General features: G+C 38.8%; 4 protein-coding genes across 6 annotated transcripts; 2 read left to right on the plus strand and 2 right to left on the minus strand.

The window, feature by feature from the left end:
* Positions 1-208: 208 nt before the first annotated feature.
* otos (otospiralin) lies at positions 209-2,105 on the minus strand. Its single transcript, XM_026938017.3, has 4 exons — positions 1,991-2,105; positions 1,763-1,829; positions 1,445-1,468; positions 209-669 (listed from the first exon to the last, which is right to left on the minus strand). Exons 2-4 carry the CDS (start codon positions 1,821-1,823, stop codon positions 482-484), a joined length of 273 nt encoding a protein of 90 aa, XP_026793818.2. The 5' UTR covers positions 1,824-1,829; positions 1,991-2,105; the 3' UTR covers positions 209-481.
* A 107-nt stretch (positions 2,106-2,212) lies between these two features.
* On the minus strand, positions 2,213-6,642 carry apodb (apolipoprotein Db). 2 transcript variants are annotated; one of them, XM_034298193.2, is made up of 5 exons: positions 6,535-6,642; positions 5,529-5,668; positions 5,319-5,440; positions 5,138-5,223; positions 2,213-3,360 (listed from the first exon to the last, which is right to left on the minus strand). In XM_034298193.2, exons 2-5 carry the CDS (start codon positions 5,646-5,648, stop codon positions 3,125-3,127), a joined length of 564 nt encoding a protein of 187 aa, XP_034154084.2. In that variant the 5' UTR covers positions 5,649-5,668; positions 6,535-6,642; the 3' UTR covers positions 2,213-3,124. The 2 variants fall into 2 exon arrangements, with proteins under 2 accessions (XP_034154084.2, XP_053083751.1); XM_053227776.1 differs by having other exon boundaries at positions 6,520-6,609.
* A 1,398-nt stretch (positions 6,643-8,040) lies between these two features.
* LOC113541175 (synaptonemal complex protein 1) lies at positions 8,041-15,342 on the plus strand. Of its 2 annotated transcripts, XM_026938010.3 has the most exons (12): positions 8,041-8,139; positions 8,936-9,015; positions 9,108-9,263; positions 9,870-9,987; positions 10,083-10,133; positions 10,240-10,317; positions 10,831-10,887; positions 11,578-11,637; positions 11,729-11,781; positions 11,875-11,977; positions 12,629-12,714; positions 12,797-15,342. In XM_026938010.3, exons 2-12 carry the CDS (start codon positions 8,960-8,962, stop codon positions 12,978-12,980), a joined length of 1,002 nt encoding a protein of 333 aa, XP_026793811.2. In that variant the 5' UTR covers positions 8,041-8,139; positions 8,936-8,959; the 3' UTR covers positions 12,981-15,342. The 2 variants fall into 2 exon arrangements, with proteins under 2 accessions (XP_026793811.2, XP_026793814.2); XM_026938013.3 differs by lacking the exon at positions 11,578-11,637.
* Positions 15,343-15,458: 116 nt separating this feature from the next.
* Positions 15,459-22,348, plus strand: mynn (myoneurin). Its single transcript, XM_026937994.3, has 8 exons — positions 15,459-15,593; positions 16,987-17,277; positions 18,139-19,475; positions 19,558-19,717; positions 20,375-20,553; positions 20,648-20,731; positions 20,960-21,046; positions 21,149-22,348. The coding sequence occupies exons 2-8, from the start codon at positions 17,006-17,008 to the stop codon at positions 21,895-21,897; spliced, it is 2,868 nt and encodes a 955-aa protein (XP_026793795.3). The 5' UTR covers positions 15,459-15,593; positions 16,987-17,005; the 3' UTR covers positions 21,898-22,348.
* Positions 22,349-22,581: the final 233 nt, after the last annotated feature.

A 22,581-nucleotide genomic window follows, 5' to 3' on the forward strand; every position in this document is an offset into this window, starting at 1 on the left:
ACTGGCGCTGTTGGAGAACGGGTCTGAACTGTGTAATGCACACAGTCTCGAATTTTATTTATTTATTTTATTTGTGTTGGTTTGGTTTTATTTTATTTGTTTTGTTTGCATTTTATTAGTTTTTACACTTGTATTTATTTATTCATTTTGCAATAATTTGCATAAACAACTTTATCTGCAAAATGATTAACTCCAACAAAAACAAGAGTTTAACGTACATAACACAAGTATTTAATGTAGTTATGAAGAATAGACGACTATAGTGTTTAATACATGACTTGTTACAAGCATAACAGAAATAATTTTACATTTTATAGATTAAAATTAACACACATCAAAGCCTATCTAATGTTTAAAACTTTAAGGTTAACATTTGATTATTAACTTTTAAAAAAAAAACAGGAAAAGAAGCTATTCATATCTGTCATTATTCAGTCATTATTCAGTAAGTCCTCATGCAGAGAGAAGTCTGATTGTCTGTTTAGCGCTCATACTGCTCAGCCACTTCATATCCCAAAGTGTCACCGAGGTTCTGGTGGGCAAAGAAGGCCCTGGCCATCTCGTTGATCCGGTTGTAGTCTCCGATACTACGAAAGTACTCGATGTAGTTCCAGAAATCAGAGGTGGAGTACGGCCAGTAGGGTCTAGCTGGCGGCTCATCATAGGGAACTGAGAATAAAAATACAGAAACATGACAGTAATATTCCACAGATGAAGAAGTTTTTCGGTTAAAAAAGGAAATGTATAAATCTTTGCCTTCATTGATTTCCACTGAAACATTTTCTCTTCAATATTTAATGATTTAAAAAGTTCAAAGGTTCCAGTGTTTCCTGTCTTAGTTACAGATTCAGGAAATATTTAGTGTGGATGCAATGTCACCAAATCATTCATTATATCCATGAAAATCCATTAAAGCACAACTTTTAAACAACAAGTGACCATCAGAGACCATTAAACTCCTGTAGGACACTTTACATACCACTCGAAACTAAAAGAATTAATTTTATTCATTTATGTTGTGAGGAAAAAACACAGAATATCACCGATAACCATTACAAAGCTTTACAAACCCAATAGAACTAATAGAACTGGGTTTTCAACAGAAACTCTGTTTTTTTGACATAATTGAGTCCAAATATTTATAATTCATGGAAAGATGATTTTTCACTGATTTCCATTGAAATATTTTCTCTTCAATATTTAATGATTCTTGGTTCTCTTGGTGTGTCTCTTTTATATTTTTTATACTTACATATATATATATATATTTAAATATCTTTATATCTGCTGCTGTAACAATGCAGATTTATAAAGGATTATCTTATATTATCTTATTATCTTATCTTAAGACAGGGTTTGTGCAGGAGCTTGGAAAGAAAAGGAAGAAAAAGAGAAATATTTTATGGTTCAAATCAGATGTCCTATAGTACAAATAAAATCTTACCTCCTTCAGGAATAACTCGAGCCCCTGAGAGAGAGAGAGAGAGAGAGAGGTCTATTACACAACTCACAAAGAGTTGATTCACATGTCGGCTTCTCGACTCAGGAAATATGAGGAGTTCTGTGCCAAGTTTTATTTTTAAAGAATATTTTTGTCTCAAAATATAAACCTGAGCTCACAGCGTTAATAAAAACATACAGCATGATGTAAATATGTGAAATTAAAGCTTATTCTTGAATTCAGAATTCTGTTTTTTAAGTATATTGTGATTAAAAGACTAAATACAATCATTTCTGATTAAAAAAATAATAAGTTACTCACCACTGAGATGGTTCGCGAAAAAACACATGAAGAAAGTGCAAAATAGGACACACCACTTCATCTTTCCCTAAACACACACAGGGGAATCAAATAAAATAAAAGAGCAAAGATTTTTTTTTAAATTAAAAATTAAAAAATAAAAAAAAACTCAAAGTTTAAAAATCTTCCCGTTTAATCTTCTCTCTGGTCTTTCTGTATTAGAAATGATTATTATTTTTAAATCATTACCTGCTTTAATGTGTTTTTCCGTTTATTAATCTGAGCTGCTGGAAGCTGCTGGAAATGTTCAGTGTTCCTGAATGGTGTGTGTGTGTGTGTGTGTGTGTGTGTGTGTATGTGTGTGTGTGCGTCTCCTCCCCAAAGTCTCCTCCATCCCCAAAATCAACCTCATACACATTTTGTGCATTTGTATTTATTTATTTTATTTGTTTATTTATTCATATAACTCAGATTTTCCTGAGAGCCACTAAGAAATAAAGTTATTTATGATTTTAATATCATACACAGGAAATATTTATGTGGGAAAAACAGACACATCTTGTGTTATGTGTTATGATCATGTGTTAAGCTCAAGCATTAAAGAAAGCACATAAAGATCTCTAACGTGTTCATTATAATTATAAACATTCAGCAGATGGAAGAACTGAGAGTTAGAAAGTTAGAAGTAAAAACAAAACAAAAATTTTTTTTTAAATATAAAGCGTTTGGTCGACAGGGGGCGCTGTTGAGATGTGATTCAGAATTACAGCACCAACAAAACAACTTGGTAAAATATTTATTCCATCAAGAGGAACATGAGCATTAAGAACAGAAGGCAAAAGTGCAGAAAAAAACTCAATTAAAGTCAGAAATCAAAGTTAAAAAAGTGACCACATTAAAATATACTCAGGTGTTTACATTTTAAAATAAATGGTAAAAGTCAAATTTCTACACAAACACAACTAACAATTCCCAGGAATTAATTTGCATGAAAATGTACAAAGGTCAGAGTTAGGGGCGGGGCTGTGGGTGGGGTTATGGGCGGGGTTATTGTTTAAACTTTCTTTTCTTAAGACTTCATTCAGATAAAAATCTATGAAATAACCATAAATTCACACATTTTTCCAGTTAATTAAGTTCTTTTTTATTAAAAGTGATAATAATAATAATAATAATAACAATAATAATAATAATAATGGCTCCATATTAATATTGATTGGGTGTAAAAGTAAAAAGCAAACAAGTACAGCTGATATTATGAAAAAAAATTAAGTCATTGTGAGCACTTTCCATCTCCGTTTATTATTAAATTATAATTTATGCTAAGAAGATATTCATCCGTATATTTGTATATGTAAATTAAAAGGACATGGTGGTGGTAGTTTAAGCCCCGCCCTCACAGCCGTGCTGATCGGTAGGAACCATTCGACTGACGTCGATGTTGTCCCGAGAGAAGACCTCCTTGGCGTGGTACACGGTCTCCGGTGGGAGAGAGCGGCTGCGGGACAGAATCCAGGCGTAATCGGCGTGAAAGAGCCGGAGAACGTCGGTGCAGGAGTACAGCAGCGCCACGGAGTCGTAATCGGTGGATAAAACCCAGTACGGGCTGTACGGAGTGACTAACACACAGAGAGAGTGGGAGAGAGAGGGAGGGAGGGAGGGAGAGCGAGAGAGAGGGAAAGAGAGAGAGAGGGAGAGAGAGAGAGAGAGGGAGAGAGAGAGAGGGAGAAAGAGAGGGAGAGGGAGAGAGAGGGAGAAAGAGAGAAGGAGAGTTATTTCTGTAGTTTGTCTCTAATTTGTTCCCAAAGTCTGTGTCCAAGCTTCAGCAATACAATGTTAATATTTATCACACCAATAAAGCAACCTGCTGACTCTGACTTTGACTTGAGAGAGAGAGAGAGAGAGAGAGATCAGATCAAGCGAGTGAGTGAGAAAGCAAGAGAGGGAGAGAAAAAGAGAGAGAGATCAGATCAAGTGATCGAGAGAGAGAGAGAGAGAGAGACAGAGTGAGTGAGTGAGAGAGAGAGAGAGAGATCAGATCAAGTGATCGAGAGAGAGAGAGAGAGAGAGACAGAGTGAGTGAGTGAGAGAGAGAGAGTGTTTGTGTGTTTAATGGAGTGAGTGAATAAATCAGTGCAGATGGAAAGGTCCTGTGTTCACCTCTACACTGTAGAAAACATTGATTTTAATCCATTTTAATAAAAACAAAAGGTCATTTTTGTCAGTCTACATTTACATTTATTCATTTTGCTCATGATCTCCAGTTTAAATCTCCTTCCTTTCACAGTAAGAAATAAAAACAAAAAATACTCACCATCACCACACATAAATGATCACTCTGAAGCTACAGATTCTGGCTAAATGCAGATTCACTCACAAAGAGACTGAGAGCAGGAAAGAAGTCATTTCACTTCCTGACAGATTGCTAATTCTGATTGGTGCTTAGGTAGCACAGAAAGAAAGAAAGAAAGAAAGAAAGAAAGAAAGAAATTCTCTCAAAAGTGAGCTTGTTGTTTCTTTTGCAGTAGAAAGTAAATTCACCATGAAAGTGACACCAAATGTAGGAAGATTTTTAGGGAAATATGTTTTACCAAAACAAATAAGTCTATAAGTCTGCAAAAATCTAATAACTGCAATAAAACTCTGATTTTGGCAATAATTTACATGTATTTAAGTAATCTTGTTAAAAATAACAGGAATGCAGGACTCCATCTCTACATGAGTCACTCAATAATCAGATTACTTCATTAGCACCAGCTGCAGTTCTATTAGATTACAGAAATTTCATTATATTAACTTCTAAACACTTTAAATTTATTAGCGGATTCTCGCTGATAAACACAACATTGTTTTAGTTTCTTAACAGTTTGAGTTTTAGAGAGGAAAACACCGACAGCTGGTAATGAGTCGACTCTCATTAGTGAGCTGAGTGGATTATTCTGACTCACTGAGAAGAGTTCATCCATAATTTCTAGATTTCTTGGATTTTAAATGTTACCGTCACTCGTGTGGAACATTAACACGCCTGCGTTTAGCGTCACAGAGTTTCCCTCCATCACATTACGAACCTGCAGCGTGATTAAAGGTGCATTAGGTGAGATTAGTCTTTTTTCTTCCACGATTAGGACTCTAAAGTTAGGTGGGTTTATCATTTGAATGATTCCTGCCTACATTCACAAAGCACGTTGTGTCTGTGTAAAATGACTAACAGGAGGCGTAAACAAACACAAACAAGCGTTCCGGGCCAGAAGACAGTTTTCCAAGCAGGTTTTCTCAGCAACTTAATACACTTTTGCTGAGATAGTGGATTAATGCATTCCTTTTTATCAGGTTCTACAGATCTTGCAGGTTATTTGTACAAGCAAGGAATCAACTATTGCAGCTTTAAACACTCACAGTATGAGAAACTGACTCCGAGTTTAGCCGGTTCTCTCTGGTTCTGTACGATGGCCGTTCCCTCAGCGGTCCTCACTTTCCCCTTCCTGTAAACAATATAACAAATATTTATAATGGAGTTAGATCTCATTCATCCATTTCTAATACTAACACTCAGATAATTTCAGTATGAATCTCTCACCGTGTCCGAACGTAAACGACTCTGATGGTCTTGTCAGGTCTGAGAGAGTAGCTGGTCTCGATGCACGTTCCTTTCTCATAGGTTGCTGGAAGCTTCTCGATTTCGTACCACTTTCCCAGGTACTGCATGAAAACAAGACAGAAAAGATAAATCCAGTTCCAGGACCTGAGTGAGATCTGAGAAATAAACGGCAGAAAAGTTTCTCCAAACCCTGTTCAGGTCAAAGTTTGGCTGGACCATCGGCGTCGGACACGGACCCCAGTGGAAGACCTGCGACGACACTGAGATGACCAGCGTCAGCGAAAACACCAACACAGCCACCGGCTTCATGGTGGAGACGGTGCGACTGTCTGTGAGACGGTAACGAATGTGTCGTTAGCAGTTATAATGCATGAGTCGTCATGTGGTCACATAGTGGTGTAAAACTTCCTATTGTGCTGCCTAACAATAACTATTGTGCTCTGATGATTCGGGGAATTTTCACTTAATTTAATTTAATGTAATTCAATTTAATTTAATTACATTTATTATTAGGCAGGAAAGTCCTACTGAGACTCATGTCCAATTCTGAAAATAGAATTTCTATTTAAATTCTAATAAATGTGAGATGAGTATCACAAATACTGCAAAATCAAAATCAAGGCTTATTAAATATTACAAAAATAACTAAAATATTTTTTTAGAATTATACAACCTCATATAAAACCATCAGCTGATCAAAAGTTTTAATTTTGTTCTCAGATTTTCCCAAAGACCTTACTTAAGATTAAGATATTTCTATATTTCTATATAAATATTTCTATATTTACAATGTAAGTTAAAATCTTTCAGGAAGTCAGCACAAAAATAAAGTATGATGTCATCAGTGTACTAAAAACAATATTGCAAGATTAAACAACTAGCTAAGGCAGAATTGTGTGCATAACCTAGTGAGACTTATTTGTCTATTTATTATTTACTTATGTGATTTATTTAAAAACTGATATGTTGTATAAAAATTGCACAATCACACTGAGCACTTGTTGAGAGCTGTGTAACGTTAAACAACACAATATAATGTATGTTATTAAAACAGAATAATAAAACGGCAGGACTGAGTTTACATCTTTAAAAAGTAGTAATACATAATGTACATTTCATATTTTTTGACCTATTAAGCTTTAAATGCTTTACATGAACACATTAAAAAAATAATTCTCACCTGCCTGTAACTCACCTGTTCGCAGATCAGAGTCAGTGACACTGACGAGGCTTCAGGACGTCGCTGGGAACTGAAGAAGGAATGAAGTTCTGTATTTGTGTCGTCAGTGCAGGCGTCTTAACCAGGAGCAGATGATGAGGTGAATTTGTCATGGGACAAATATTTAAGAAAAAAAATTTAAAGGTCAAGACAAAGCATGATTTTTTTCTTACATACAAGCACCTCAGCTGTTCAGCTATACATGCATATACAGTGCTGCGCAAAAGTCTTGGCACCCTGTTTTTTTTTTAGTACAAACTTGGTTATAGATGTTTATTTTCTGACTTCTACATTATTGATTCAGTACAAAAACATTTTAGATTCCAATCATTAGTTTTCCAGCACAAAATGAAACGTTACAGAAAAATGTTTGTATGTCAGTAAAGAAAGCAGCAGATTCCATAAGAGACACTTTTCAGATAAAAACATAATGAAGGCTGCTGGGTTTCGCTGCAGAAATAAGAAGCGAGTCGACAGTCAAAGTCTCCAGAAGAACTGTGGCTGCTTCTGCAAGATGCTCAGTAACACTTCCAGCTCATTTCCTTATAAAACTGCACACACTGCACCTCAGATACTGCTTTATTTATTTAAAGTGAAGGATCGTCACATTAAATACTGACTTTGTTTCATTTATTACTGTTTACTGCTCTTTATAGGATTTTTATAATGTAGAAACATTTAATTTAATTATTTTTGAAGGCGTCTTTACTCTACAGCATTTCTTTACATGTGACTAAGACTTTTGCACAGAACTGTATATATATATATATATATACTTCCTTTTTTTTGGACAATTTGCAGCATGTCAGGATACTAAATAAAAAATTACTAAACCTGAGTTATAATAAAGTTTTTGATGTGACAGATATAGAAAAGTAGAAAAATATAAAAATCATCATTTCCTAGTTATCAAATACAGTTAGTTACATTTTGGGGGGAAATATTTAGATGAATAGCCTGCTAATGGCATTGAACTGACATCTAATTTAATTTATTACACAGTTTTCAAATAAATTTATCCTCTGAATGTTAAAAAAGGATCAATATCTAAAGAAAAAGAAGTTATAGCTAATTATCTGGTGTGTGAATCATATGCAGTTTATGCATGCTCATATTTTTTACACCCATCTCATCTTCTACTGAAGGAAATAAACTGAAAATGTGAAGTTTAAACTATAATTAAAGTGTATATTAGGTGTGAGATATGATTGATATCAAATTAATCACGCAGATTATCCGTAATGAGTTTGATTCCCAACTGAGTCATGTGGAAAATGATTCTTTTTGTCATTCGATTCATTTAGTTCAATATACCAATTCACTGATTTCTACAGGCTTACGTATAGAGTGTAATATATTATTTATTTATTTGTTTATTAAATATTAGAATATGTTATTTATTAATTTAAAAAGAGTTAACAATAACAATAAACGAATCATCTATACTGATGATTCAGTAGAGTCGGTACACTTCAAAGAGTCGTTTGAAAAGATTCACTCGGCGCGTGATAATAACAGAAAAAAGGCGCGAGCTGCTCAGATTAGCATTTTATCTTTAGCAGTTAGCAAATAAACAAAACGGTAAGAAATGAGAGAAAAAAAAAAACTATCCAGCTGAATGTTTGTTTAGCAGAGACTTTAAATGACTTTAGTTATATGTTTCCTTCATATTTAATCTTTCAGAAATACTTTATGAAATGTGTTTTTTACGAGTCTGTCGTCGTTAGCTCTCAGGCTAGGTAACTAGCAAGCTAATTTAAAATTAGCCTGCGTTAATTAGCCGGGAAAAGTGTAAACACATAAATATTATGTACTTTTTATTATTTCACTTCAATATTTTATTGACTTTATTATTCAGTACACTTCAGCATTCCGTACAGTTTAATATTCAGGACATTTCTGTGTTTATTTCACTTTAATATTCATCATGTAGTGTTCTGGTAAGTGTTCTTTACTCTTTACCTTTTAATGCTAAGAAAAAAGGAAATTAATAAATTGTACTTCTTTATAAAGTATTAAATATACAGGATGCTGAAGTGTGAGGAATACTGAAGTGTATGGAATAATGCTGAAGTGTGTATGGAATGCTGAAGTGTATGGAATAATACTGAAGTGTACGGAATAATACTGAAGTGTACGGAATGCTGAAGTGTATGGAATAATACTGAAGTGTACGGAATGCTGAAGTGTATGGAATAATGCTGAAGTGTATGGAATAATGCTGAAGTTGTACGGAATACTGAAGTGTACGGAATGCTGAAGCGTATGGAATAATGCTGAAGTGTTACGGAACGCTGAAGTGTTACGGAATGCTGAAGTGTACGGAATGCTGAAGTGTACGGAATGCTGCTACGTATGGTTGTATTATTGTGTTAAGATGGTGTTCTGGTGTTAGAAGAAGATGCAGTTTGTGGAAGAGTATGATTCTGTCTACATTCCCGAGGAACAGCAGGATGAGTGAGTGTTTAAAACATTCCGGTTTAGTTATACAGACACTAAAGGAAACAGAATCATGTCTCGTGTAAACGGATCGTTTTCCGGTTGCGCAGGGATTCGGACGAGGGAACGGATAAAGCTGAGCTCCTGCACTCCAACAGCTGCCTGAGGACGTTATACACCGACCTGCAGAAAGCCGTCGAAATGGCAGAGGACAGCAACGCGCTCCTCAGGACCGAGAACAGCGAGCTGAAGAACCAGATCAGAAGGTAGCAGACGTCACAGATACGTAGCGTAGAGGAGCGAACTCTCATACACAACATCTCACCTGGATAATAAATAAATAAATAAATAAATAAATACGCAGCTTACGCATGTTATCGAGAAACCGCAAAGAAGCGTAAACTCCTCTGTCCTGAAGATGTCGGAAAACTTACAGCTTTACCTCTGACTGTTACAAAGCGCTGACACTGGAGACTCCTTCCATCAATGTTAAACAAACATCTCATTACTTTAAGAAAACTTAATTAATGATTTTTTAAATTTGTTTATTATTAGCAGAGCGTCCGCTACAGTACACGAGTCCCTGTGAATGAGCCGTTACTATAGAAACCATAACATATTAGATTAACTGTAAATAAACCTGCGCTACTGTTATAGAAAATTGATCAACACCTTTCGACCAATCAGAATCCAGAATTTATCAGCGCCGTGGTGTAAAGATGTTAAAAAAAGTCGTGTGATTTAACACTCAGGAAACCGGATGTTTGTAAAATGGCCGCCGGGATAAAGTCTTCCCGTCAGCGATAGCGGTACGCTTCAGTGTTTCCGACACTTCCTGCTAGTGATGAACGTGCGAATGTGTGTTTGTGAAGCATGAAGCAGTCGATTCAGCATGTGCAGCCGCTTGTGAATGAACTGGAGGACATTCGAGCTGCGAAGACAGAGAAAGATCAGATCTGTGAGGAGATCGAAGCCAGCCGCAAAGAGCTCGTGCGTACAGAGGACAGACTTTATCCTGTAAATATCTCACTCAGCTTTGTGCTTAGTCCAACAGATCATAGTTTATTGTTGTGGACTTGTGACAGGTAAAGGAAAACGAAACGCTCAGGCAGCAGGTAGAAGCACTTTCTAGTGAGGTACGTGCAGGTCAGAGCAGCTTCTCTTCTCTCCTCTCTCTTCTCTCTTTTCAGCTTGATTTCATTTAATCGGTTAATTTAGTGAGATTGTGATCTTTCGTTACAGACGTCGAGTTTTCTCCTGGAGAGAGAGCAGCAGGAGACGGAGGTCACCAAGCTCAGCTGCGTCCTCAGAGCTTTACAGGTGATACATTAATCACAGCCCCGTTCAGTTCTGGATTCTAATTAGCCTGAAGGTGTTTGTTTAACATTTCGGGAAGGAGTCTCCAGTTTTAACGCTTTGTTTTTACAGTCAGATGTAAAGCTGTATCTTTAAGTTCTCTGACATCTTCCTCTGGAAAGAGAAGTTTACGCTTTTACGGTTTCTCTGTAACGTGACGGCTTGTGTTAATGTGTTTTGAGGTCATTCCACAACATTAACTGTAACTATAAACGGATAAAAATTGCAATGTGACGTTCTTTTCATTTATAAAGAACAAAAAAAAATTGTAATCGTTAGCAAATTAGCTGTGGTGTAAGAGGAATAAAACATGTACTTCATCACTTCGGCTTCATCACATCACCACGGCGTTGATTATTTTACTATAACAGCAACACACACCGTGTTACACACACACACACACACACACACACACACACACACACACACACGCTATTACATATTTAGTCAAATAAATTTACGTGTTTTATGTTCTAGCAACAGCTAGAGGAGAACCGGCTTCATCTGGAACAAAAAGATGAACTCATAAATCAGGTAACTTTAATAATAATAATATTTACTTTAATTAATTCACAATGATTTAATTCAAATTCACTGTAAATAAGCAGCTGATCTTTATTAAAGTTCGACTCTCTTTCTCCTGTGTGTGTAGATCAGGAATTTATACTCGTTTTCCTGCAACTAGAGAACAAATAAAAACTATAACATCACTGATAATAGAAATCTAAAAGCCGTATGAAACGTTTAAAATAAAATACGCGACTATAAAACACAAATTCAAACCTGTAACAATAAAGACGTGAAGATGAAACAGATGTGAGAGAAAATCTTCCCAGATCTGTTCTTATTGGACTTTCATCCAACTTTCCAACACTGGAACGATGCAGTAAAAAGTAGTTCCGGTTACTTTACACTTTCCTGAAGGTTTTGTGGAATCCATACGCCATCAGAGACGCACGACTCCCAGATTCTTCCCTCGGAGAAAGTAGTTCCATCTCTGAAAGACTTTAACACATTTACAGCTTCATTTATCCACAAAGCCCTTTAACTGAAGACTTCATCACAGTGTTAGATTTAAAATAAACGCTTCATGACGGAGTTTAAGAGCCGACCTCGGACTTTTATTCTGAGTGAGTTCGGAGTAAACAGGCTTTATGCTCGTGAACAGAGATTAGAATAAAATATAACTTCTTCTAAGTTGTAGAATAATCGCTTTTCTCTCAGAGGGATTTTGTCATCGAGCAGCTCAAAGACTCAGTGTCAGAGTACATCACCATTAACCAGGTACACTGCTGACCTCATCTATGACGTTAGGTTTTCTTTCTTTTTATTTTTTTAACCGTAAAAATAATAAAATGTGTGTTTTATTATCCAGGACATGAAGGAGAAGCTAAAGGATTTGGAAGACCAGTTGGCTTTGGCGTTAGTGTATGTCAGTTTTCTGTACTTTTGAATTATTCTGTGAAATCACATGAACGATACCAGAGTAAATCCACACGTTTTTATATATTTATCGAACAGTAGCGGTGAAGGGAGCTTCATGAACGTGGATACGACGCTGGAGCTCGCTCCTGAGCACTCCGTTTCACTCGGGGAAGAGCTCGGAATTCTGTCCAAGGATCAGGTAGAGCTCCGATCATCGCTTGTTCGCTGTTCGTAACGGAAGCGTTTAGGTTTACAATCAGACCACGTTAACCTACGAAAGCTGGAAAATTTAAAAAAATATATATATATTTGTTGTTGTTTCTATAGTAACAGCGCAACTAATAATAAAGAACAGATTTGAATAAATCATTGATATGGTGACGTTTTCTTAGACCAAGGAGATGTTTATTTAGCTCCTTATTTGTGGAAGGAGTCTCCGGTTTCAGCGCTTTGCAGCAGTCAGAGGTAAAGCTGTAACTTTAAGAGGAGTTTACGCTTCTTTTTTACGGTTTCACAGTAACATGATGAGCTGCTTCTTCTTTTTTTTTTCTTATTAACTTCAAGAGAGAGAAAAAAGAGAAGCTGGTGAGGGAACGACTGTTTAAACCTTGCGATTGTTTCGTGGGCGTTCCAGAACGTTAACTGTAACTATAAATGGATAAAAAGTGCAGCTTTAATAACTCACGGTGGTATAAGAGGAATAAACACTTGATGAGAGAATGTGCTGTTATGACTCTAACTCTAACTGTAACTCCACTTCAGTCCGCACCACCATGCCACTGATTATTTTCCTGTAACAGCACCACACCCAGTGGTTTATTCCTTACTTAATGTTCTGCTGATGAACTAGATGAACCCTGACGAGGAGGAACAGAAAGAGGAGGAAGAGAACGCAGAAGCTCTGGAGGAACAAGCAGCACTTTATGTGTCCGAAACGTGAGTTATATTTAGTTTAATATATATTTTTTTGTCTCATCCTGTGCTCACTAACTCCATTCTGCTCTTTATTTATTAAAAGCGTGACTGAGAGCTGTAAGAGAAATATAAGGAAGGGAGCCTGTGCTGCTGTCGCGCTCTGCTTCAGCGTGCTGGGGCTGTTCGGAGCGCTGACTCCCACCGTGCGCACAGACGTCTTGGACACCATCCGTCACCTGATCGAACCCTACTGCCGAATATATCACACCGGCCTTCCCCCTGTGTAAACACAAATCCACTCCGCTGTCCAGTGACCGGGGTTATCGGGTTATCGGTTTATTGATTGATAAGTTACACGGTTGCTGTTCTAGAAGTAAAACAATAAAAATAAGACGTGTCACTGGAGTTGAAATTACAGCTGACTGTTCAGTAGTTTGTTTGTTTTTTCCCCCCAAACTCTGATAATGTGATATCGATTAATCATTCCGCATCGATTTCCAATTAAATATAAACAAGCATAAGAGCGTTAAACTGAAATATATATATTTAAACATTTGTGCGTAAAAGTTTGTACAGATTTCATAAATCCATATTAATGCCCCTGGTTCTGGAATGTGATGTCCACATACTTTTGGCCATATAGTGCATGTATACTGATATACATAATAATAATAAAATAATAATATTAATAATATTAACTAAACAATCATAATAATATTTCTGACTGTCTCTATAAATCTGAACTTTTATCTCACTTTTTATTCTTGTTTATTCTTTATTCTCTTTAAATTTTATAGATGATTTTGTTACTAAACTTCCCCTTAAACACTAATATTATTAAATTTCTTCTCCAGCTTTGTGAAACTTATTGCATGTTTTCCTCATTTCCTCATAATTAACTCACACAACTAAAACTTTTCATGTCTTAAATAAGACTTAATAAAGTGAGCATTTTAAGACATTAGACACTTTAATTAGAAATGAAGAAAAATAATTAATTAACTAGCCACGTCAACAAAGTGTAAATTTAAAAAGATTGTTGCCTGAAGCTTAGTTGCTGTTTCAAGGTGAGACACTACAGGAGAAAAAAAAAAGATATCCATCGATCTTCACCAAGTTTTTATTTATATTTTAATGTATTTTAAAATGTATGTTTATTTATACAAATGAGGTTTCTGAAAAGCAAAACATTTATGGCAGAGTTTGTTGGAAAATCTTTATTGTTTAATCAAGAAATCATGCATTGTTATTTTAAAAAATATGTTCAATATTTATTCAACAGTATTTAACATTTTGGGAAATTGCTCTGTAATAACATCCTTCTAAACGGGGATAGATATGAACCTGTAGAACTGTGAATGATTACTGATTCCTAATATAGGGGGGAAAAAAGAACATTTTTAATTCTAGTGTGGTTTATAAGTTTTTTTTTAAAAAAGTAAATCGACATGTATATCAAAATAACATCCATACACACACACACACACACACACACACACCCTGATCAGCCGTAACATTAAACCCACTGAGATCTGAAGTGAGTAACGTTGATTATCTCGTTACAGTAGCACCTGTAAAGGTGAGGGATTTATTAAGCAGCAAGTGACCAGTCAGTTCTCGAAGTTGATGTGTTGGAAGCAGGAAAAATGGGCAAGCGTAAGAATCTGAGTGACTTTCACAAGGACCAAACTCTGATGTCTAGACGACTGGGTCAGAGCATCTCCAGAACAGCAGGTCTTGTGAGGTGTTCCCGGTGTGCAGTGGTTAGTACCTACCAAAAGTGGTCCAAGGAAGGACAACCGGTGACCCAGCGACAGGATCACGGGCTCCCAAGGCTCACTGATGCACGTGGGGAGTGAAGGTCCGTCTGGTTCGATCCCACAGAAGAGCTACTGTAGCACAAACTGCTGAAAAGTTAAAGCTGCTCTGATAGAAAGGAGTCAGAACACACAGTGCAGCGTGCTGCGTATGGAGCTGCGTAGCTGCAGAGCGGTCAGAGAGCCCATGCTGACCCTGTCCACCACCCAAAGCTCCTACAATGGACACGTGAGCATCAGAACTGGACCATGGAGTAATGGAAGAAGGTGGCCTGGTCTGATGAATCACGTTTTCTTTTACATCATGTGGACGGCCGGGTGTGTGTGTGTGTGTCACTTACCTGGAGAAGAGATGGCACCAGGATGCACTGTGGGAAGAAGGCAAGCTGGCAGAGGAAGTGTGATGGTCTGGGCAATGTTCTGCTGGGAAACCTCGGGTCCTGGCCTTCATGTAGATGCTATTTTGACACGTACCACCTACCTGAGCTCTGCTGCAGACTGAGTTACACCTCTTCATGGCAACGGTATTCCCTAATGGCAGTGGCCTCTTTCAGCAGGATGATGCTCCCTGACACACTGCAGAAACTGTTCAGGAACGGTTTGAGGAACATGACAAAGAGTTCAAGGTGTTGACTTGGCCTCCAAATTCCGCAGATCTCAATCCGATCGAGCATCTGTGGGACAAACAAGTGGACAAAAAGAACAGTGAAATAAGCATTTCTCTTAAGTTTTAGTATTTTTATTACTACAGGTTAAGAGTATACATGTTATAGATGCAGTTTATCCAAAAATCTAAAAATGATTGATTAAAACTGAATCTGTGGTGTCTTGCTTTAAATGATTTAACACATAAAATATTCTAAAATTGTTTGAAGAAACCTAGGGGGTAAAAACTTTTGCATCTCCTGTAGCAGCTGTGTTAAATGCGTCTCAGTCTCTCTGGCGCCGCCTGCAGGATGAACCAGGAAACATGGTTAAAGTCAGGAGACCTAAACCGGATATTACGTCACCTCAGCGAGCTTACTGGACTAGCCTAAAAATGGCCGACCATAACGAAGGATTTTAATCTACGCTTGTATTAATGTAAGGTCTAAATATTTCACATCAGAATATTTAAAATATAATTATATTTTTTCTAGGATGTTTTATATAATTATTATATGGTTTAATCTGCCTTGAGAGTGTTTTGAGGTAAAATCCGCGAGCCGCGGCGCGAGCTGCACCGGATTGAGCCGTTTTCGAAATAAGAGCCCTTTGTTTTGAATGTCAAAACTTGTACCATTCTTTCCTAGGATGATATAGAAATAACGGTTTTTTTTGTATAAAGAATACAAATTAAAAATAGATTTATTGAAAATATTAGAATCTGACGTGAGGCCTAGTCGGCGGCTAATCCCCGCGCGTTAGCAAAGAAGTTAACGTTAGCTAGCAACTTTTAAACGGCGGGAACTTTTATTTTTATTCAGAGTCGCTCTGCTGTCAGAGCTGTGAAAGTTCGCTAGCTGGCTAATTATTTATTACTTCAGGTTAAAATAAAGATATATATCCTGTAAACACTGTGTATTAACTGGGATTTAAGTGTTAACCTCGGTGTCGTTTTGTCAGTTTTTAACACACAGCACCGAGTCCTTGTAAGAATCGGTTGTAGAGCTTCATTTTAATGAAGTATAACGTTATAATACGGTTATATAATATTTAAGGTGTAAAAGTGAGCACATTAAAGAGTTATAACACCTAAGTGTTGAATTTAAATCTGATATAGGCTGTAAATCAGTGTTTTGGCTTTATATTGTATCCTGGCGGAGACATTTTGGTCCAAATAGCTTCAACACTACAAGGATTTACATCATGATTCATTATGATTCATATGATTCATTCATATGATTCACATGATTCATTCATATGATTCACATGGTTCATTATGATTGATTCACATGGTTCATTATGATTCACATGATTCATTATGATTCATTCATATGATTCACATGATTCATTCGCACTGTATCAACAGCACAGGAGGAAAAATCTTTCAGAGATGTGAATTTCAGGTTGTCAGTGATGTGTAACAGGGTGAACTTTGTGAAATTTGGGTAAATGAGAGGAAATGTGGCAGGAAAGCCTGAATTTTGCGTTACAACCGCAGTACTGGTGGCCCACAAACGTACAAAAATAATACTAAAATAAGCCTGAACATCTCCATTCGCATTACTGTAAGTGTTTTGTATGTAATTACAGTTTTTTCCGTAACACATGTAGAGAAGTGAGAGAACGAGTATGTTCTTAGCAGAGATTAACACATGGCAACGTTTTTTGTTTTTGTTTTGTTTTTTTTAAATAACGAATCCAAGGATGTCGTGAAATAATGTAATTTGTGCACAAAGAATGTGAGAATTGTTTCTTCTAATTTTCTGGAGAAACAGAAAGTCTGACTGAATATTCGCTGCCTGTTGTAATTTTTCTCGTTTTTCCCCTGGAGATCCGTCGTGTTCCACGCCATGGCCCGTGTCCCTCACGGCGAGTTCCTCCTGGAGCAGCTGAGGAAGCAGAGGGAGCGCGGTTTCCTGTGCGACTGCACCGTGATCATCGGCCAGGCTCACTACGAAGCTCACCATAACGTCCTGGCGGCCTTCAGCGAGTATTTCTCCACGCAGTGCATCGATGCAGGACGAGAAGGTGCCACCGTTACACTGGACCCCGAGTGGGTTAACGGCGCTGTGTTCGAGAAACTGCTGGACTTCATGTACACGGGGAACTTAAACATGGACGGGTGAGGACGAGAGTCAGAGTCTAGAGAGTTTGGGGCTTAGAATGAGAGTGTTGAAGTATTTTTGGTTGCACAACAGGGTTCCTGCTCTTCCTGGAAATGTAGATCCCTGATATCTAGTCATGGGTTTAAGTCGCGGAAGTTTTCCGGAAAGCTGTAATGTTTAAAATTTTAATTTATCAGGACAATCAGAGAGAATTTGCTCTTATGTTATCTGACCAGGTTTATTTATTTATTTATTAACACCATTCAAATCAGTCAGGAACAAAATTAAAATAAAGACAAAAGCCTCGCAGTAAGTTCCACCATCTTGGAATTTTCAAGGTTATATGACACTCGTACATCAGGGTCATTGTGTGTGTGTGTGTGTGTGTGTGTGTGTGTGTGTGTTTCCTTTTTACACACAGAAATTGAGTTTATAGATTTATCTGATTTGGAGAGTGGGGCTGAAAACGTGAATGGTGTTTATGGAAAAACAAAAAGCATAAGAAATGTTTTTCAGGGCTGTACGCTTACTTTTTTTAAAGTGATAGCGAAAAAGTTCAGTAGCACAGAGTAAAATTTTTGTAGCCCACATTTGAAAACATTATTTTATTATTCAAAAATAAATTGCCTGTACAAAAATACATTCATATCTGAGAAATTACTGCTGAAACTACTAATGAACTTAATGGAAAAAATAAAGATTCTAGAGACCATTAATCAAAACAAATTCGCCAAGAAAGAAAGAACGAAAGTGGGGGCGCAAGTTCTCAAATAACTCCAAAGTCGAGCTGATGGAGGGGAAAATGTTTAAATACGTAAGCAGTAGGGTCTCTGATAATCTAATATTAGATGATATGAGGTTCCTTGTGTGTTCTGCAGGGATGAAATTACAAACGTTCAAAACGCAGCATCCTACCTTGGGATACAGGAAGTCCTGGCTCTCTGTTCCTCGAGTGCTGCCAGAGAAAGCCCTGCCGCTGCGACGGACGCGATCTTCACAGATCCTCGTTCTCCGCTCAGCCCGGACGACTACGAGCCACTGGAACCACTTGAGGAGGTGGAGGAAAGGGAGATGCTGAGGAAGGAGGAAGAGAAGAGATCAGGAATGTTTCAGGAAAAAGCAGCTCCAGTTGAAGATTCCCAGTTTTCCAGCGAACAAACTCCACAAGGCACAGAGAAGAGGATCCGGAAGCCCAGGACTCGGCTTTACGAAGAGGAAGATGACTTCACGAAGAAGGAAAGCCCGCTTTCTCCGAGAGGACGAGGCCGAGGAAGGGGCAGGCCGAGAGGGAGGCCGAGGACGAGACCTCTGGATTCTGATAAAACGGATGCTGCGGCGATGGACAAGAGCCCGATTCCGGAGAGTGCTGTAGTCCGGAGAGGAACCGGAAGACCGAGAGGGCGTCCACGTACGAGACCGTTGTTATCTGAAGCCGTAGACTCGACCAGTGCTGAAGAAAACGCCACAGTGGTGAATGATGAAGAAACGGAAAGCGGGACAGTGCAGTCGGAACCGTCCGAGTCTGCAAATCCACAGGGAGACACAGAGGAGGCTAACGCAAACGACGTGGAAGTGGAAAACAAAGCGATGTCAGACGCTGAGAATCCTAAAGAGCCCGGAGTCATGAAACGAGGAAGGGGTCGACCGAGAACCAAGTCTCTGCCTTCAGAGAGCGCCGAAACCCCGAACCCCGAGGAGACGTTCACGCAGACGTTGCAGAAAGAAGTGCGTAAGAGAGGCAGGCCACGTTCCAAACCCCCGCCGTCGGAGATGCCTGAATCCGACAACACGGAAGGAGGAACGGAACAGGACGAGGGACCAGATCAGGAGAATAATCAGCCCAAAGCGTCCTCCTCTGAGCCCCTCCGCGGCCAACAGAAACCTCCGGAAAACTCCAAGAAGGTCCGGATGAGCACCAGGAAGCGGAGCCTGAGCCGGAAGCTGAGAGAGAGCCAAGCCAGCAACGACGAAAACGACCAGGACGAAGCGGCGGAGGAGGAAGGCAGCGAAGAGTGGGAGGAGGAAAAGGACGTCAAGGTGTCGCAAAACAAGCTGCGGCCCATCTGCAACATCTGCGGGAACCTGTTCTCGGAAATGAGCAGCCTGCGCAGACACATGCGCATACACAAGGGGCTTAAACCTTATCAGTGCCAGCTGTGTGGACGCTGCTTCAGGCAGGGAAACCAGCTCAAGACGCACCTGCGGATTCACACAGGTAACACCTTTACTCGATGGAGAATTCTCTTAACGGTTTTTATCTTAAACTTGACTAACGTTTGCACTTCCTGCGCCCGCAGGTGAAAAGCCGTTCTCCTGCAGCCGCTGTGACACGTCCTTCGCGCAGAAATGTCAGTTGGTGTATCACTGCCGGATGCATCACGGGGAGGAAAAGCCTCACAAGTGTGACGTGTGTCCTGCAGCTTTCGCTACGTCCAGCAATCTCAAGATCCACATGAGGTGCGTTCCTTCATTACCTCAGTTAACTTCAGTGCCGTAAGTGAGGAATAAATCACTTCAAGGGCATGCCGTTACAGGAAAATTATCAACAACAAGGTCGGTGATGAAGCTGAGTTACTGTTACACCATGAAGTTGATCATTTTCCTGTAAATGCATGTGTTTTATTCCTCTTATACCCCAGCAATGTCTATAATATTTAATTATTTAATGAACGTGATCCTTTTTTCAAGAAATGCAGCTTGTTTTTATTTATTATTTAACTCTATTTTTCTTCATAACGTTTCTATAAACGTTTAACGACATTGATGGAGACGAAAAACACGATTCTTCCTTTTTTTTTTTTTTTTTTTGAGTTTTAATATTAAATGTAAACTAAGTGCAGGTAGGAACTCAAGAAGTTGTGAGCACGGAACCGAAGAAACGTCGGACCACACTCGCCGTAGGATTGGTCCGAGGAATCGTCGCGATTGGTCACTTTATCGTGTCGTATCTAATTTACATAAAATAAAGAAAATCTCAATGCAATTGTCGCTGAAATCGCAACTTTGCACGTACAGTAGAGACAAAACCCTTACGTCAACCATCGTATCACGCACTAACTCCATTTATTCACCCTTAGATGTATGATGTATGACGCGTTTCCTCTCTCCACGCAGGACGCACAGCGGGGAAAAGCCGTACGAATGCGGCGAATGCGGGAAGCGTTTCACTCAGGCGAGCACGCTGATGTACCACAAGCGCCGGCACACGGGGGAGAAGCCCTACGTCTGTGACACGTGCGGCATGGCCTTCGCCGTCTCCAGCTCCCTCATCTCACACACCAGGAAACACACGGGTGAGACGACGTGACCGAACGCCACGGGACAGAGCAGGAGTTTTACAGTGCGAATGTATTCTACGCCATTTTTATACGTTTTTTTTAATTCCAGGAGTGACTCCGTACATCTGCCTGGACTGTGGGAAACCCTGCTTAACATCTGGAGAGCTCAGGAAGCACATGGACATCCATAATGGTGAATCAGAGCAAAATATTTCCTGATGATGATGATGATGTTGATGATGTTGATGATGATGATGTTGATGTTGATGTTGATGATGTTGATGTTGATGATGTTGATGTTGATGATGATGATGATGTTGATGTTGATGATGATGTTGATGATGATGTTGATGATGAAGATGATGATGAAGATGATGATGATGAGTATTTGGTGGGCTAATTGATCTCCTCTTTACTTCAGGTTCAAGAAGAGTGATCTGTAACATATGTGGAAATACGCTGTCTGATATTTACAGCCTAAAGAAGCACCGAGCTCTAAAACACAGCGGTACGTATGGAATTTTAACTTCAGTCACGATGTTTGGGAATGTTTTTAACTTTGCTTCTAAATAACTAACTAACTAACTAACCATTTTTTTTATCCATTCAGCTCCTCCAGAGCAAGAAGAAGAACCTACGAAATCCGAATCCGTGGAGTGTCCGATCGAGTGCCAGCTCCCGATTGACCACCAGGGTCTGATAGCACGAGTGCGCTCCGTTCTATCGGAATCTCCAGAGCCAAGCTTCCCAGATGAATCCCCTCTCACATCTGAGGCCTCCATGATCATCCATCAGCCAGAAACGCCGATGATCATCCAACACTCTGAAGCTGCAGGAGCACCGATGATCATCCAGCATTCAGAAGCTTCAGGAACCCAAATGATCTCAGGATCCCCGATGATCATCCAACACGCCGAGTCCTCCGAGGCTCCGATGATCATCCAGCACTCGGAAGCTGGAGGAACGCCGATGATCATCCAGCACTCGGAAGCAGGAGGAACACCGATGATCATCCAGCATTCAGAAGGTTCAGGAACGCCGATGATCATCCAGCACTCGGAAGCTTCCGAGACGCCGCTGATCATCCAACACGCCGAATCCTCAGGAGCACAAATGATCTCAGGATCTCCGATGTTTATCCAACACGCAGATTCCTCCGAGACCCCCATGATCATCCAGCATTCAGACGCTACAGGATCACCAATGATCTTCCAGCATGACGAGTCCTCAGAAACCCCAGTGCTCATCCAGCACGGAGATTCCGGGGAGCAAGTGAGCTACGTTTTGGAGCAGTATGAAATTCCTGGTTCCTCAGACATTGAGCACGCTCAGATCGTCATCGTGCAGACTATCGATTAAGATGGCAGACATCTGGAGAACATCTGGTCTCCACGGCGTATCTGCTGCAGTACAGAGTAGTTTTAGAGTAGTTCTTGTCTTTGTAAGATGGAGACAATCTTCAGTGTGTTTCAGAAACTGCTGCACCAGGAGGTCATTTTTATGGCGTTTTTTTTATTTAAGCTTTTCAGTATTGGAAAAACAAAGATCTCCTGATGATCATGTCCACGATGCTGTTCTTCTGCTCAGTGTGATTTTATAACTGTATGGATTAAACAGTTGCTTTGTATATAAAAGCATCTGATAACAACCACAAAATGGAGGAAATGCTTAAGTTAATATTTTGCTCTTAACATGATATTGTGTGATATTGCTACTAAATAGAATTATACTCCATTTTTGTTTTTTGTTGTTTTTTTTTTTTGTTTGTTTGTTTGTTTTTGGGGGAAAAAAACATGACAAATGATCAGTTGCCTGGTTTGGTGTTATTTTTCATAATGTAATTTTTCTGGATTTTTAAAAATAATATTGACTCTTAAGAACAAAAGACCAACATTATCGACAAATTTACTTTTAAATTTACTTTGATGTCGATAGATTTGTTAATATCTGACGTTTATTTTTATTATGAGATATTTCAGCCTGATTACCACTAAACAAAATTCTAATCGCTTCTCTAGATGAAATCAGATTTTATTCACAGAG

The sequence above is a fragment of the Pangasianodon hypophthalmus genome, chromosome 22 (assembly GCF_027358585.1).
Source record: "Pangasianodon hypophthalmus isolate fPanHyp1 chromosome 22, fPanHyp1.pri, whole genome shotgun sequence".
NCBI lineage: Eukaryota > Metazoa > Chordata > Actinopteri > Siluriformes > Pangasiidae > Pangasianodon > Pangasianodon hypophthalmus.

What these genes read in the sequence shown, in the direction of transcription:
- apodb (XM_034298193.2), bottom strand. Translation starts at nt 5,648, where the DNA reads ATGAAGCCGGTGGCTGTGTTGGTGTTTTCGCTGACGCTGGTCATCTCA. An exon ending in CAAACTTTGACCTGAACAGG is followed by an intron (nt 5,441 to 5,528) that starts GTTTGGAGAAAC and finishes GTTTTCATGCAG; the next exon opens with TACCTGGGAAAGTGGTACGA. An exon ending in GTCGTTTACGTTCGGACACG is followed by an intron (nt 5,224 to 5,318) that starts GTGAGAGATTCA and finishes TATTGTTTACAG; the next exon opens with GAAGGGGAAAGTGAGGACCG.
- otos (XM_026938017.3), bottom strand. Translation starts at nt 1,823, where the DNA reads ATGAAGTGGTGTGTCCTATTTTGCACTTTCTTCATGTGTTTTTTCGCG. An exon ending in TTTCGCGAACCATCTCAGTG is followed by an intron (nt 1,469 to 1,762) that starts GTGAGTAACTTA and finishes TCTCTCTCTCAG; the next exon opens with GGGCTCGAGTTATTCCTGAA. An exon ending in TCGAGTTATTCCTGAAGGAG is followed by an intron (nt 670 to 1,444) that starts GTAAGATTTTAT and finishes TTTTATTCTCAG; the next exon opens with TTCCCTATGATGAGCCGCCA.
- mynn (XM_026937994.3), top strand. Translation starts at nt 17,006, where the DNA reads ATGGCCCGTGTCCCTCACGGCGAGTTCCTCCTGGAGCAGCTGAGGAAG. An exon ending in AATCTCAAGATCCACATGAG is followed by an intron (nt 19,718 to 20,374) that starts GTGCGTTCCTTC and finishes CTCTCCACGCAG; the next exon opens with GACGCACAGCGGGGAAAAGC. An exon ending in CCGAGCTCTAAAACACAGCG is followed by an intron (nt 21,047 to 21,148) that starts GTACGTATGGAA and finishes TTATCCATTCAG; the next exon opens with CTCCTCCAGAGCAAGAAGAA.
- LOC113541175 (XM_026938010.3), top strand. Translation starts at nt 8,960, where the DNA reads ATGCAGTTTGTGGAAGAGTATGATTCTGTCTACATTCCCGAGGAACAG. An exon ending in CTGAAGAACCAGATCAGAAG is followed by an intron (nt 9,264 to 9,869) that starts GTAGCAGACGTC and finishes GTGTTTGTGAAG; the next exon opens with CATGAAGCAGTCGATTCAGC. An exon ending in CAGTTGGCTTTGGCGTTAGT is followed by an intron (nt 11,782 to 11,874) that starts GTATGTCAGTTT and finishes TTTATCGAACAG; the next exon opens with TAGCGGTGAAGGGAGCTTCA.